The sequence below is a fragment of the Eleutherodactylus coqui genome, chromosome 1 (genome assembly GCF_035609145.1).
Source record: "Eleutherodactylus coqui strain aEleCoq1 chromosome 1, aEleCoq1.hap1, whole genome shotgun sequence".
Classification (NCBI taxonomy): domain Eukaryota; kingdom Metazoa; phylum Chordata; class Amphibia; order Anura; family Eleutherodactylidae; genus Eleutherodactylus; species Eleutherodactylus coqui.
Genome location: NC_089837.1, coordinates 516,746,933 through 516,763,377, shown reverse-complemented (window position 1 = coordinate 516,763,377; position 16,445 = coordinate 516,746,933). Strand labels below are relative to the sequence as shown.

The 16,445-nt window shown below is 42.5% G+C and overlaps 1 protein-coding gene across 2 annotated transcripts in view; it reads left to right on the top strand.

Annotated features, from left to right (window-relative positions):
* Positions 1-16,445, top strand: part of LOC136614841 (colipase-like) — a 57,047-nt gene that overhangs the window by 13,436 nt on the left and 27,166 nt on the right. Inside the window, exons 3-5 of one of the 2 annotated variants that reach the window (XM_066594141.1) lie at positions 2,320-2,436; positions 13,008-13,092; positions 13,560-13,682. In XM_066594141.1, the coding sequence (XP_066450238.1) occupies positions 2,324-2,436; positions 13,008-13,092; positions 13,560-13,682 (321 nt within the window). In that variant the 5' untranslated portion in view covers positions 2,320-2,323. The remainder of the gene's footprint in view (positions 1-2,319; positions 2,437-13,007; positions 13,093-13,559; positions 13,683-16,445) is intronic. The other variant, XM_066594140.1, reaches the window with a different exon arrangement.

Genomic DNA, 16,445 nt, shown 5'->3' with positions numbered 1-16,445 from the left:
ATATTGGTGAATTGAGTGGTTTAAGCGATAAAATCCATAAATATGTCCGAGGATTGACCAGTTGGAGACTAATTAGTCATACACAAAATTAGTTTATTCATGGTCCACCCTTAGGGTGAAGTCACACGAATGTATATCGGCTCGGTTTTCACGCCGAGCCGATATACGTTGTCCTCGTGTGCAGGGGGAGAGGATCGAAGAGCCAGGAGCAGGAACTGAGTTCCCGCCCCCCTCTCCGCCCCTCTGCACTATTTGCAATGGGGAGAGGTGGGATGGGGGCATGGCTAATTCTCAGAACTTAGCCCCGCCTCCGCTCCACCTCTTCCCATTGCGAATAGTGCAGAGGGGCGGAGAGGAGGCAGAGGGGGGGGGGCGGGAGCTCAGTTCTTGCTCCTGGCTCTTCCATCCCCCCCCTGCACACGAGGACAACGTATATCGGCTCGGCGTAAAAACCGAGCAGATATACGTTTGTGTGACTTCACCCTCACACTATATAAACCCCCCTCTGCACTATTTGCAATGGGGAGAGGTGGGATGGGGCGTGGCTAATTCTCAGAACTTAGCCCCGCCTCTGCCCCACCTCTTCCCATTGCAAATAGTGCAGAGGGGCGGAGAGGAGGTGGAGATGGGGGCGGGAGCTCAGTTCCTGCTCCTGGCTCTTCCATCCCCCCCCCCTGCACACGAGGACAACGTATATCGGCTCGGCGTAAAAACCGAGCCGATATACGTTCGTGTGACTTCACCCTCACACTATATAAACCCCCTCCTCCTGTAAGAAAGAGATGAGCCATATTACCAAATTAGGCATTATACTGCTCCCAATAACATTTAAGTGACTAAGTGGAATATTAAGCATGATCCATCTTATGGTCGATTGAGCAAAACAACCTATATGTGTTGATTAAGAAAATACTATCTATTAGAAATATATTCTGTGTTTATTTTCTAAACCCGTCTATAAGGGAATAAATATACTTCCTGATGAACCGCGTAACTAGAGGGGAAACGCGTCGAAGGTATAAAGAAGGTATATATGAAGCTTGATACGAAATACAGAGGATATATATGAAGTGAGACACGAAGTACAGAAACTGCCGTTTCGTGAGACAAAAAGCTATATCAGTAGCACCCATGGGAGAATAGTGGCAGTTATCTATGAAGGATAAAATCTACTTCTTCTTGAAAAAGAAAATCCACTATCCACGTTCATGAAGAATTGATATAAGTGATGGGAGGTGACCCAAACGCTTAATAACCAGTAATCAGTATAACTTTCCCAGAAGTGGGATGTTGGAAAATAATTGATCTTGCTCCACTAATATAAATCAGGGTGGCCTACTGATTAGAGTTTTTTCTCCTTATGCACAAAACGGGGGAATAACATGAACACATAGCCCTGCAAATGTTTGTTAGTTTTTTTGTTTGGTGTGCCCTATGGGTTGTATTTTAATGAATTATAATATAATTTAGCTTTAATTATTTAATCTATACTGTGGAGGGCCTTACTACTTGAATAGATTTTTGCCTCTGTGATTAAGAATTGAAATGTCAAATTTTAACTGCATTAAAAAACTGATACAATTTGAAGTAAAACCGTGTGCGGCGGGGATATAGCGTCAGACAGGACATTCTCACTAAACCTCCGGCCTCACGCTGCATCTCCCACTGATGATTTTACATGTTACAAATGATACCTTGAAAAAGAATGAAATCTATGTAGGAATCCCCGTATTAGTGATTATACACTTAAATTCTGAGACTCCCTACTGCCGCCTACATAAGAAACTACTAGATATCCTTAATTCTCTTTCCCCCCTTATCTGTCTTGGAGATGCTACTGCCTTCATTTACTGACAGGTTTGTGCCCAAATATGGCATGAAAAAAGCACACTTCTACTACACCTTCATGTCCCCAGAACCGCCTCCTATACTGAGGGCCTCTGCCTCACTCATCATGATGAAGCAATGGTGTATCTATGGGTTCTGACTACAGGGGCGCCACTGATCTCCAATGGGAGGGCAGGATTTATGTGTAGGCAAGGTTGACAGGAAGTCGGCATGTTCCTGGCTGCCTGGCATACATGTAGCAGCCAGAGTAGAGGAATATTCTTGTATAGGGTTCCCTACCAAAAATCTTCAGTGACATACGGCAGATTTAACAACTATTCCAGTAATCAGGTTTCTCTTTTGCCTGGGAGTCTTGTGGATGTTACAAGAGAGTTGACACGTTTGTAACAGTTTTTTCTTTCTCCTGTGATATAAATGTGAAACCTTATCGACAAATTCACTAAACATTTATTTCCTGTGTTTTAAATCAAGAACGATGGAGATCAATGTAATTACAGTGAGGAATGTAACAGCGGGTGTTGTGGTGGTTTGGGGCTCCCCCCCATATGTGTGCAAAAGCATCCAAAATTTGGGAAATGTGTCGGTCCGGTGAGTACCTGCATCCAGCTGTTGTACTGGCTTCGATTCCGCACATACAGTATAAGGTCCGATTCACATGGACTATAAACTGTCAGTCCCACATTAGATTTATCCACGTAGATCTGATCGTTAAATCCTCGTTGGAATATTGTGGCTGAGCTTTGGTATTCTGCCATGGAGTTTCTTGCACACTCATGGATTCAGCTCCTGTCAGCTAGACAAATCTGTGTCCTCCCAGCAGATGTCGTGTCTGCATAGAATCCTAGAATGGTACAGTTGGAAGGGACCTTGAGGGTCATCGGGTTCAACCCCCTGCTCAGTGCAGGATCTACAAAATCATCCCAGACAGATAAGTGTCCAGCATTTGTTTGAACATTTCCATTGAAGGAGAACTCATCACCTCCCATGGTAACCTGTTCCACTCATTGATCACCCTCACTGTCAGAAAGTTTTTTTTCTAATATCTAATCTGTGTCTTGTCCCTTTCAGTTTTATCCTATTGCTTCTAGTCTTTTCCTGTGCATATGAGAGTAGGGCTGATTCCTCTGCACTGTGACAGCCCTTAGGATATCTGTAGACAGCTATCAAGTCTCCTCACAGCCTTCTTTTTTGCGAGCTAAACATTCCCAGATCCTTTAACCGTTCCTCGTAGGACATGATGTGCAGACCACTCACAATCTTGGCAACTCTTCTCTGAACTTGCTCCAGTTTGTCTATGTCTTTTTTAAAGTGGGGTGCTCAGAACTGGGCACAGTATTCCAGATGAGGTCTGACTAAGGAAGAGTAAAGGGGGATAATTACCTCACATGGTCTAGACTCTATGCTTCTCTTAATACATCCCAGAAATGTGTTTGCCTTTTTGGCTGCTGCATCACATTTTTGACTCATGTTCAGTCTATGATCTATTAGTATACCCAAGTCTTTTTCACATTTGCTGCTGCTTAGCCCAATTCCTCCATTCCTGGTATAGAAGTCTTGCTCACAGGCCTGTAGTTTCCTGGATCCACCTTTTTTCCTTTTTTGAAGAAAGGGACAACATTTGCCCTTTTCCAATTCACTGGGATTTCTCCTGTTCTTGAGGAATTTTTAAAGATTATGGCGAGTGTTAGGACTGTGGATGTGGAACCACTGTGTCAACCTACTGGGCAGGTAAAGTTCTGCTCCAGCATTGCTGACAGCCAAACCCAGCGTGGAATATAAGATACCAGATGAACAGCCCTAAGTATAGATGGAAACTACAGCGTGGGGGTAATAGCTGCAACCAGCCACATGGCTGATCAGTGCTATTAACCCTTTACATACCGCTATCAGTTCTGGCAGCGGCATTTAAATGCCCTGAACAATGCAGGGAGTTGTAGTGGCCCGGAGCGTAGTGCAGCAGGGACCACAGGCAATTAAACATGTTATATTCTGTTATATTCTGTTGCTGCGACTGTGCTTTGTGTAAAGCATCGTTATTTCTTTAATGTATAATTTGCCCGGCAGCACTGCGTTTAGATTTACTTATTGCTTGCCGGGAGACCAGTGCATAGAAGTTTCTGTGTCGTTGAGCAGGCTAGGGGGGAGGAGCTAGCGAGTGCAATGCTTTAATGGGCAGAGAGATTAGCCATGGACCGCAAGTGCGCAGGGGTTTTGGTGAGGAGACGCCGTCCTGACTGGATGCTGGTGGTTGTGCTCCGGTGCGAGCGCGACCAAGTGCCTCAGAGAGTGAATGTCATCTTAGCAGTATTTTAGCATTTCTATTTAGTCAGTTTTAGTCCATTATGGCCACACATAGCATAGCTACTTGAATCTCTTCTCCCTTGTATTGCTAAATACTACATATATACCAGTACAAGTCTTATGCCAATGTCCTATACTCCTCTGTAATTGCTGTGAAGAAAATCTACCTCACAAACCAACAGAAGAAGCATAGTACAAATTTGTACCTTTTGAATTTGCTATTACCTCTTTATTTTATTCACACTAACAAAGGGGCTGGCATCACAAGTGACTTAATTTTATATTACAAACCCCACTCCTGATTGGTATCCTTTGAGCCTTGCTTGTGCGAACCTACTGGCCCAGGTGTGTTATTGCCCCGTGACAAGGTTAGTGACTACCTGCTCTGCTCCAGACACCTGCGCAGTTCGCACGCAAGGCTTTGCACTCTGCAGCCAACTCAAAATTGACGTCACGAACAGGACAATAAATACCTCTGTGACTTTTAGGAAGATTTGGCATTCTTTTGCAAAATTAAAAAGTTTAAAGGGCCAGCATCCAATTGATAAAAATTTTAAAATTACTTCTGGGACTTCTGAGAAACATTTTCAAATATGACCGACCACGAACAAGGTAGTTCCCAGACTGCTTCACTCTCAACACCCCCAACTTACAGTTCAAGTTCTATGTCTATGGTGTGTTCACCCTTAACAATGCCTTATTACATCGGAGCTCCTTGGCTCCTCCACTACAGTGGAGCAAAACATACTCTGGGTGAATTCAAGACAAACATGGGAGCTATGTTTCGTCTGTATTTTCTGACTCTTGAACAACAAGTTGAGATTCTAATAGGACAGCTTGAGGGGGCAGCTGCCCGTGAAGTTAAAATGTGGCCTTGTTCTCAAAAGAGAACAATCAAGCAAATTTATGAGGGATCTTCGAAATCCACACTGTATCAGAACAGTAAAGAAGTTCATTAACTGTAAACAGCAAGTTGGAGAGTCCTTACGAGACTATGGGTTATCTTTACAGGAAATAATAAAAGCCGTTATTCCGGTTGACCCTAGGAAAGCTGATGGAGATAATCAAACCCTGAGAGAGCAATTCATTGAAGGAACACAGACAGAGCCCCAACGCAGTCATTTGAGAATGTTGTCAGTACACCACCCTAATGCTGATTTCTTTGATTCTAAAGAATTATCAATTCGAGTGTTGGGTAGTGACTCCCATTCCAGTGATATGGATGATAATAAGACTTCTCCTGAATACTCAGAAGATGAGAAACCCGTGTCCACCAAGAAGAGAGAAACGTACCGTCAGGAGGTACAAGTAGAAGCGTCTGAGGAAGAACCTCTACAGGAAATGAAGAAACAGTTGGCTGAACTAGCCAGCAATATAGTGCCCCATGTAAAAAAATGGGGCACTTGAAAGTCAGCTGTCTCTAATGTCTCCAGCCACTGCTGAACCTGAGACACCTCTTTAGCGTCCGTCACGTACTACAAATGGTTTTCCAAAAACCTAATGGTCATACTGTCATCACTGTCGGCGTTATGGACCCAAAGAGATTACATGTTGGGCTTTAAATGGAAATCCCCCGGGGAAGAGGACCGATCTCCGGGAAATCAACCAGTAGGTCCATCTCCTTCAAAATGGTTGTCCAAATATGTTGGCCTGGAAGTTGTGATTTTTGTGGACCGCATACCTTTCTCACTGGGTCACAAATGACAACCATTTGCAGATCGTCTTTTGAAAAATATTGGCCTGAAGATATCATGCCCACCCAACCCATTAATGAATGTGATTGCTAGTAATGGGGAGCCAGTACCAGTAATAGGTTACTGGAAACCTACTGTCCACACAGGAAGAGCCGAGCTGGTTAAACAAGGAATCCTGGTAGTTGACGTTGCCAACAAGAAGAATGCTCCCATTGTGTTAGGAATTAATATTTTGAGAAATTGTTATGATGAGATGTTGGAAGCTCCCCAGAGATCTGTTCCTGCGGAAATCCTTGCACAAGCTCAGCAAACCATATTGAGGTGCACTATAAAAGCACTATCGGCTCAGCAAAAATTTGCTAATTCTCAAGGCCATGTAGGCCGAGCCCATATTAAGGTCATAAAGCCAATTCTGATCCCTCCTGACTCCGAATTTATTTTGTCGTGGCAAACTAGGCCAGGACTTCAAGGGAAAAATTATGAAGCTCTAGTGGAACCAATACCAATTGATGGGCATCCTTTACTTATGGCCGCTAGAACTATTGTTCTTGTGTCCACCAGAAGAGTTCTGGTTAGGCTCATTAATATTGGGAAAACCCCCCCATACAGCTGAAGAAATATATGGCTGTAGCCCAGATGTCTTTACTTCAGCCCAAAGATCTACTTACTTCGGCTTCTCGCGAGGCTCTGCAGAACTCTTAATCAAAACAAGCTCCCTCTGAAAGCTCCAAGTCCTGGATAGATGAGATCCACATCGGCAATGACTGGATTATGTCAGAACAGATTCAAGGAGTGCAAGTAGTAGCCAGAGAAAAAGAAGCTGTATTTACCAAGTATGACACCGATTTTGGACAAGTTCAGAACATCTATCATTCCTACTAACGGTCTTCCACCCATCAAAGAGAGATACTGACCTATACCCCCAGCTTCGTATCAGCAAGTTAAGACTATGATACAAAATATAAAAAATAAAGATATTATTAGAGAGAGCTACAGTCCGTGGGCTGCACCTACTTGCCATATCTATAATAAAAAAAACCCTAAATCATAAAACAAAAATACATATTTGTTTTCGCCGTGTCGGTAAGTCCAATCTATCAAAGTAGTGCATTATTTATCCCGCACGGTGAACAGCTTACGAAGAAAAAAAGAACGCCAAAAAATGCACTTTTTTGGTCACCCAGAAAAAGTACAATAAAAAGCAATCAAAAAGTCGTATGTATTCCAAAATGGTACGAACGTAAACTATGTGATGTCTTGCAAAAAATGAGCCCTCGCACAACTACGTGGATGGAAAAGTAAAAAAGTTATTGTGTGCAGAAGATGGCGGCAGAAAATAATTTTAAAAATTAAATGTCGTTGAAAAAAAATAAAAGTAGTACAGCAAAAACAAAATTATACAAGCTTGGTATCGTAGTAATCAATAGAATAAAGTTATAATGTGATTTTTGTTGCAGTTTGTGCGCCGTAGAAACAAGATGCAACGAAAGATTGCGGAATGTCATTGTATTTTCATTTTACTCCACTTAGAATTTTTTAAATGTTTTCAGTACATTATATGGTACATTAAATGGCAACATTGAAAAACACAACTTTTCCCACAAAACACAAGCCCTCATACAGCGACGTGGATGGATAAATAAAGCAGTTCCGATTTTTTTAAAAGGGGGGAGGAAAAAAAATGGAAATAAAAAAGGACTACGTCCTTAGGCCTTAGTCAGACGGGCGTTTTTTGCCGCGATTTGCGCATGCGCATGCGTCCGGCGACTTTATAAAACCATTGCTTTGCAATGGTATCGGACACATGAGCGCTTTTTATGCGCTCGTCCGATAAATTATAGAACAGAAATCGCAGATCGCACCTATCTGCGATCTGCGATTCCTGTTCTCTCCTCTATATGCGCTCAATGGGGCCGGCGGCAGCAGCGCCGACCCCATTGAGAACATATAGAAGACAAATCATTCTTCTCTGCCACAGCTGTAACAGCTGTGTCAGAGAAGAACGATGTTAGCCCATTGAATTCAATGGAGCCGGCAATACAGCCGCCTCCATTGAAAGCAATGGGCTGCCGGCGAGCGCAGGATGAATTGTCGGGAAGGGCTTAAATATATAAGCCCTTCCCCTGCAATTCATCCAGAAAAGTGTTAAAATAAAAAATATATACATACTCACCTGCTCCCGGCAGTCGGAGTTCCGTGCGGCCGGCCTGCAGGGGGTGTGAAGGGGGTGTGAGTCAGACCTGCCCCCTGATTGGCTCAGCGCTGAGCCAGTGAGACGCCCGTCTGACTAAGGCCTTAAGGGGTTAAAAATAAACGATTTCAGACAAAATAGTCTGAAATACAAATACATGACAGTCTATGAAGCTTAAAGGCATCTTTACACTGAGCAGCGGTCTCTCAGACAGTTCAGAAAGGTTGTTGTAGCCTATGCTCAGCAGTCATTTGCATTTATGCAGATCGCTTATTGTTCAATACTTCCTTGCTGACATATTGTAGTAGGCGATCTCCATATAAATTACTTTAGAAATCGTTCATGCAAGAAGATCAAAGTTTACACAAGACGACTGTTGATCAACCAGTGACTATTCTTTCAGTGAGCTGCAACGGAACAACCGGCAACTAGTAAGCAAATGATTGCTCAGTGCCTGTCAGCGGCCATGTTCAATTGCTGATTCCCGCCATTATTCAGACAGTTGTTGCGTCTTGGAGAGGGACTTCTGCACACTACACTTGTGGCAAATGTAGCCCTGTGCTGGAGTGGGAGGTTAGGGTCACAGCGGCTCTTATGATATAACTTTCTCCTGACTACACTACAGTGGGGTGTTGGCGGTTGAGGTAACAGGCTGGTTCCTGGTGTGATGTCACAGAATAGTGCAGTGTCCCCATAGAAGAGAGTCCAATGAGTCAGCCAGGGTAATATAACCCCAATTCCAAAGAAATATGGAACTCTGTGTAAAATGTAAATGTATGTAAAAAAAAATGCTATGATTTAGAAATCTCATATAACCATATTTTATTCACACTAGAACATATAACATGTATCAGAAGGGGAAAATGAGACTTTTTTTCCATTTAAAACACGTAACTTATTTAAAGATTGGTTGCAATACATCTCAAAAAAGTTGGGCCAGGACCATGTCTACCATTATTTAGCATCGCCTCTACTTTTAAAACAGTCTGTAAATGTCTGGGAAGTAAGGAGGCCAAGTGCTGGAGTTTTGGGAGAGGAATGTTGTCCCATTCTTGTGGGATGTAGGATTCCAGCTGTTCAACAGCCTTGGGTCGTCTTGCAGGATGTCTTGTTTTATAATGTGCCAAATGTTTTCTATTGGTGTCAGGTCTGGACTGCAGGCGGTCAGTTCAGCACCCGGACTCTTCTTCTGTGAAGCCATGCTGTTGTGATGGATGCAGTATGATACAGTATGAATGGTCCCTCTCCTCTTGAGTCCACAGAGCATGGGGTCCATGGTTTCCAAGAAGAATTTTAAATTTTGATTCATCTGATTACAGAACAGTTTTCCATTTTGCATCAGTCCATTTTAATACCTTAATGACCGCCCATATGGTTTTTGACGGCGGCCTTTAAGGAGCTTTGTTCTGTAGCGCTATCTTGTGATGGTGCTGCATTAGAAGCCTGGCCCGGTGACAGCCGGGCACTTGTTCTAACACCAGGGAGCAAAAAAACTTTGATTCTGGTTGTTCAACTTTTTACAAGCCACAGTTAGTGCGACCGGATCTGCAAGCCATGGTCGCCTATGAGGCTCAGCTTCATAGTAGTGTATAAGAAGAGTGATAAAAGATGCTGATAATCAAGCACCGTAGTGGGGCAAAAATAAAAAGTTAAAAAATTGGAAAAAAAATTAAAATAAAACATCAAAACCTTACCTTTCCCCCCTTTACTATGTAAAAAAGAAAGGTCCCACATGTGGCATCACCGCATTCGTAATGGCCACGAGAAAACAGTAGATATGGAAGCAAACACAGCTTTCGTTTGATTTAATTTTTTTGAATAACCCAGTGCGAAAAAAAATGCAGCGGATTATTTCAATTTAATTTCTGCTCCAAAAATTAGTGAAGCGGAATTGCGACTGAAGACCTAAGCACAGATGGGAATGGCCCCTAGCAGCACTTTTAAAAGCCTTGCCATTAGATTTGGAATTGTCAAAGGATTTGATCTCTGGGGATCTGAGTGCTGAGACTGCATGGATATCTGGAACAAGCCAGCTAAAAAGTAGGGGCCGGACACAACAGGGTTAACAGGGAGTGGGGATATAATGGAGTTAATGAGAAAAACAAGGAGGGGTTAAAGAAGAGAAGGAGGAACAAGGAAAGTGCGGGAAGAACAGTTAACATTACATCACTGAGAGCAGAGGAGAACAAACAGGAGAAGAAGGAAGTCTACGGAGAACATTTGTACTTACCTGATGGAGATCTAGTGGTTGGCTGATGGAAGAATTGCAGGCTGCTGCAGCCATCTGAGGTGGAGCCTGGCTCCAGCGAGCCGTGTGAGAGGCATTGTCAGCACCATTTTGGGGTGCATGAGGAAACTTTTAGCCAGATGTGAGAGGGAGTCTGTGACAGGGGTGCAGAGCGAATCTTCTCTAGTTTCGGCTTAGTTTACACCATCAGTGTCGCCTTTGGGTGTGAGTATTGCATGCAGGAGCTCAGCAGTGGGGACAGAGGGCGCGCAATTTTCTGGGGTGACGGTTGTAGTACACACAGAGAAGGATAGAGAAGGTATTCGCTTGGATAATAGGGTGAAAGGTGAGGTTATTTTTGTTATGAAAGTCCATTGGGGGCACATTTAAAAAAAAAAAAGGTGAAGGAGAAAATATGGCGTAACCGTTCCTCTTTGTACTAGGAATTTTTGGTCCGCCATGATGTATTCCAACGTTGTTTTGGACAAACTGGGGAAGGAAGTGCATCTAGGTAGGATGTCAGGGCCTTTTCAGGACCCTCCATTGTTGAATTTTATAGTTTCACCCTTGGGAGTTTTACCTAAAAAAGAGCTGAATAAATTTCAGATGATTCATCATTTGTCATACCCAAAGGGTCCGTCAGTCAATGATGGCATTGATTTGGAACTTTGTTCGGCGGTTTATACATCATTTGATGTGGCAGAGAGTTGGGTGAGAAAGTATGAAAAGGGAGCTTTGGTTGCAAAAAACGATATTGAGTCAGCTTTTCGCCTTTTACTAATGCATCCTGACAGCTGTTGTTTGTTGGGGTGTTTTGGGGAAGGAAGCTATTTTGCAGATAGGTGTTTGCCAATGGGAAACGCCATCTCATGTGCATACTTTGAGGCCTTCAGTTCATTTTGGGAATGGGTGATAAAGGAGGCAGCAGGGCATCGACTCAGTGATTCATTACTTAGACGCTTTTTTTGTGTGTCGATCAGGCGATGTCGCCAATGTGTTCCTTGTTATTAGTGACAGTTGAATGGGTGGCACAACGTTTTGGGATGCCGTTAGCCCCAGAGAAAACTTAAGGACCAGTGAAATGCTTGGATTTTCTGGGCATTACCATTGATTCGGAGTTGATGGAATACAGGTTGCCAGAAAAAAAGACACAGGACCTGCGGAGTGAGTTACAGCTGGCTAGGCAGGTTATCAAGATTACTTTAAGGGAATTACAGTCACTTTTGGTTAAGCTTAATTTTGTATGATGAGTTATGCCCATGGCCACATTTTTTTGTTTGAGTAGGGAGCACAAGGAGGATTTGGAAGTTTGGTTATCCTTTTTTGGAGCAATACAATGGAAAGTCGCTGATGATTTCAGGAGTATTTATTCTGAGCTTTTTATGTATACAGCGGACAACATGGGTTTTGGGGCCTATTTTCAAGTGCAATGTTGTGCAGGGAGGTGGCCGGAGGAATGGAAAGAGTCGAGTTTGGTAAAGAATTTGTTATTTTTGGAGCTGTTTCCAATTGTCGTAGCTATGTCATTGTGGGGTGAGTTGTGCGTCTTCACTGCGATAATTAAGGGTGGTTCAGGCCATTAACAATTTAACAGCATATTTTTTCATGATGGTAAGTTTATTACGACAGCTGGTGTTACAAGCACTGTTATTAAATATGTGGGTGGTAGCAGTGCATATGCCAGGCATACAGAATTCAATAGCGGATGCTCTCTCACGATTTCAGTGGGAGCAACTCCGATTGGTGGCCCCTGGGGGCTAAAGTAGAAAGAATAGTCCAGATCAGCTTTGGAAATTGGTCGTCAAGCAGCAGAGCATTTGATAGGTGGATCATTGGTGCATACGAGGCAGTGTGGAGGGAATGGAAACAGTGGGTTGTGTCATTAGGAGATAAAGAACTGACGAGGATTAACAAGGTGTGGTATTGCAATGGTTTGGGAATGCGCATAGGTCAGGTGTATCAGTAGCTAAGGTAAACTGATTTATGGCCGGGCTGGCTTTTGGCTTCAAATTTAGGAGGTTTTGGTGAGGTGACAAAATGTTTCTTTGTAAGGCAGGCCATAAGAGGCTTTTAAAGGGAAAAAGTCAGCCCGGATAAACATAGGCCAGTGTCTTTTTAATTATTGCAAGAGTTGGGAATTGGACTGGAAATAATTTGTGTGGGTGTTTTTGAGTTGGTTTTGTTTCGGTTAGCTTTTAGGCTGGTATTCTTTGGGGCATTACGGTTGGTCAAAATTGTTCATTGCAGTAAGAAAATAGGTGGGGGATTATTAGTGGAGGATGTGCGAGTTTGTTATGTGAAGGTCTAGGACAGATCAGAAGGGAAAAGGAAGAAGGGTTTTATTTGGACAGGATCAAGGGGCGCATATGTGCCTAGTGGGGTGTTGTAAGCGATATGTTGAGTTGGCCAGGGCAAGGGCTGGGCCATTGTTACTGCATGCAGATTGGTCTTTTTTATCCAGGTATCAATTTATGGCAGTTTTTAGTAAGGCCATATCCAACCTTGGCCTGGATACTATCATTTTCGGGTCCCATTCTTTTAAGGTGGGGGCGGCGACAGAAGCAGCAAGATGAGGTTGAGCTAATTAAGAAAATTAAGAGATGGGAGTTGGGAAGGTTTAAATCTTACGTTAGACCGCAGTTGGTGTAATGAGATTGTAGGGGGTTTTTTTGTAAACGGTAATATTCATTTGATGGATAAGCAAAATGTAAATTTTATAATTGTTGCCTTTGCTCTTCCTTTTCAGATCTGTGTCAGACCCTAGTTTGGATTATGCGGCATTCTTATATTTATTGGGGTGGGGAGAGGTCAAAAGTGTGCCAAAAAGAAAGGTAATTAGGTGTTATAGTAATAATAATAATGCATGTTTCTCACATCAGCCTAGGCTAACATGCCTTGAGGTGTTAACATATGTAATAGCACCTAGAGCCAACCATGAGTTCTTATGTTTACAGGAGGCATGTATTTCTGATCATATGTAAAGGAACGTATATATACATTGTCTGCTGTGTAATAAAGAGCTTTAATTATTGGATTATACAGACTGTGTCATGTGTCAGTGATTTCTGTACACTTCTCTTAAATTTGGACCAGCTCATCTTCAGCTAATAAGCAGTGACAGCGCTGGGATGAGTGCTTCAGCTGCTTTACTCTACGAATCAGTGAGGTCTCAGCATTCACAGCCCCAGCCATCAAAACTGTATGACCTAAATAAGTGCTTCTTCTAAAAATGATGTGAGATAAATGAGAAACCTTATAAATCAATTCACATAACTTTTCTTTCTTGTTTTACAATTAGAACAATGGAGATTACTGTTATTCTAGTGATGATTGTAATAGCGGGTGCTGTCACAGGATTCTCTATTACGGAAACTTTGGTCAATGTGGACCGAAAGAAGAAAATCAGGAATGTTCTGGTTTGGTGAGTACCTGTTACCAGCTGTCATACTGTCTCTCCTCCATACATACAGTATAGGTAGCATTCTCACGGGCTTTGAACTGTCAGATTTCCCACCACATTTTTCCAACATGGATTTGACATCTTTTTTTATGAAACAATATTTTTTATTGAGTATTGACAATATTAATTAATAATGGTAATAACATGAAATCAAAACAATATATTCATGTGGGCAAATAGGGAAGGAAAGTCATGAGAATCATTGCTTAGACTTGCAACCAATCGAACGTTACTCAAACAAAATATGAACAAGTCAACTGGTCAAGTTGTGGTTTTACCTGTCAAGTGTGGTATTGACATCTTAATGCGCTGGGGCAAATAAAATGATGCCTCCCCCTTGAAAAATGCACTACAGACGACAAAGAAATCTAAACACAGACTTTGTGAGGAAGAGTCCCTCCAGCTTCTTCTGCCGTCCTTGTAGATATTCTCTTCACCTCCTCAGCTTCTTTCTGAATGTTTTGTGTGCAAAGAAAGGCACAGTGTAGCTCTGTGACCAAGAACAATGCCCAGGGAACACTTGGTGGCCTATGTCCTAGCTGTGGCTAACCCTCTGGCTTGGCATGTGGGACACAGACTGGATCTATCATACATGACACACGCCTGTAAAGGTTTTGTTTAGTAGTTCAAAACAGAATCAGCAAATATTCTAAAATAAAAGAGTATTCACTGCTGAGCAGTGGAAAGAGTAAGTACTGCATGTCATCGCTGCCAACCTGTAATCAAAGACCAATGCATTTTCACTGCATCATAAGGACATTTTTTGCTTGTTTTTGTTTTGTTCATTCTTATTTTAACTACTGGACAATAGAGATACACCACAAGTATCAGAAACACTGGAAAGGTAGTGAAACGGTTAATGGCCTGGCTGGCTAGTAGCTAGAAGTGCTGTGTTGGTCTAGAGCAGAAAAAGGCTTAATGGCTAGATTCCTAGTGGTCTTGGGCAGTGAAGGGCACATCCCTGTGGTCTAAGGCAGAGAGGAGATTAACAGGCAGAAAAACTTTGGTGGTCTAGAACAGCAAAAAGTCTTAGTGGGCACAGCCATGAAGATTTTAGAAAGGGAAGGTTTAATGGGTACATGTTTGGTAATTTAGCGCAAGGAAATCTTAGCTATCCCTGCATAATAACCCCAGTTATCCACCCCCCCCCCCCAAAAAAAAATATACACGCTGGAGAACTACAACTTTTAGCATATCCAGGCTATTATGACATCAGAGACTATTACAAGAATAGGGGTATAACATTAGAGAACTACAATACTTCCCTGGCTCTTAGCTCTTGTCCTAAAAAAGCATCTATAACTTCTCTACGCTCTTCGCCCCGTTGTGTCACATGATGCTGTGTCACTATTCCTTCAGTCATCAATTTTCGTCTCCACTGAATGGGACATTTTACATTCCTCCTGGGATGGTGGGACAGCGCCCACAATTCAGGACTGTCCCAAACGATCCGAGAAGATTGGAAGGCATGTGATAATTATTACCACCACAGAGTAAATTTGATTAATACTTTTTGGTGGCAACAATTGTCACATTATAACACACAGCACCGAGTCTTCGGTTTGATATTCTTCTCTTGGTGACATGTTCCTACAGTTATCCTTATAAAGGAAATACTTTGCCAAAATACACATTTTTCTCCCCTGTATCTGTCGGTGAGCCACAACCTGACAAACCACCCCATAACGAGCTACACTGCAATAAATCACACGTCATCAGGGCAAAAGTGTCCCCAGAAAGTAACTTGAAATGCAGACAACTCTGCATAAAATCATTCTGTGCCGCTTCTAGTGCTACATTATATAGAAATAATAATGCTGTACCATACCAATATAAGGGCTCTCTCATGTCCGCGTATTCTACCGTGTAATACGTGGTGAACACTTTATATTACTTTGGATTGTGCCTGTCTCACATAGCGTGCATGTATTACGCATTCATGCATACCAAATAGTGTATGGGGATTTATGGGGATGCAGCAATAGCAATGATTGAGGTAAACGCTTGTGTGAGAGCCCTGACACACAATACCCATCAGTTTATAAATATACACTGAATGGCCACTTTGTTAGAGACCCCCATCTAGTAATAAGTTGGAATTCTTTGGCCTTGAGAACCACAATAATCTGTTGCTGATTCCACCAGATGATGATAAGTTCTGCATGATATTGGCAGAAATTAGATGGGGGTACTGAAATACTCGCTCTGGTCCCAGGCCAGGCTTCCGATGCAGCTTCATATAAAGGGGCTTATATTGGATGAACACCTGCTAAAGGCCAGAATAAAACAGAAAAATGATATACGTACAGTCACTAATGGGGGTGTAAATACTGTAACACAAACATATGTGTGCTTTTTTTCATACAGCTCTTACCCATTTATGGTAGTGTTTGTTTTTCAATAAATCGTGCCATTAAAACACTTGAAATGCAGGCAAACGTTCTGTGTGAGTGAGGTGTAAAGCCGTGTTCAGATGATCATTTGCGGGTTGTACCCCAGAATTTAGGACATACATATCCAGCCTGTCTGAGTGGCTAGATAGTGGACATTACATATCCTACTCTCAGCCATGACACGGACCAGAATCCACGTGAAATAACGCTCATTCGAATTGCCTAATTGGCAAATATGTGTCCGTGTGCTGTGAAATACATGAATGGCAAACAGATGGAAAAAGGACTGTCTGAATTGTCTGTAATAGTCTTTCCTTCCTCGTATCGAAGT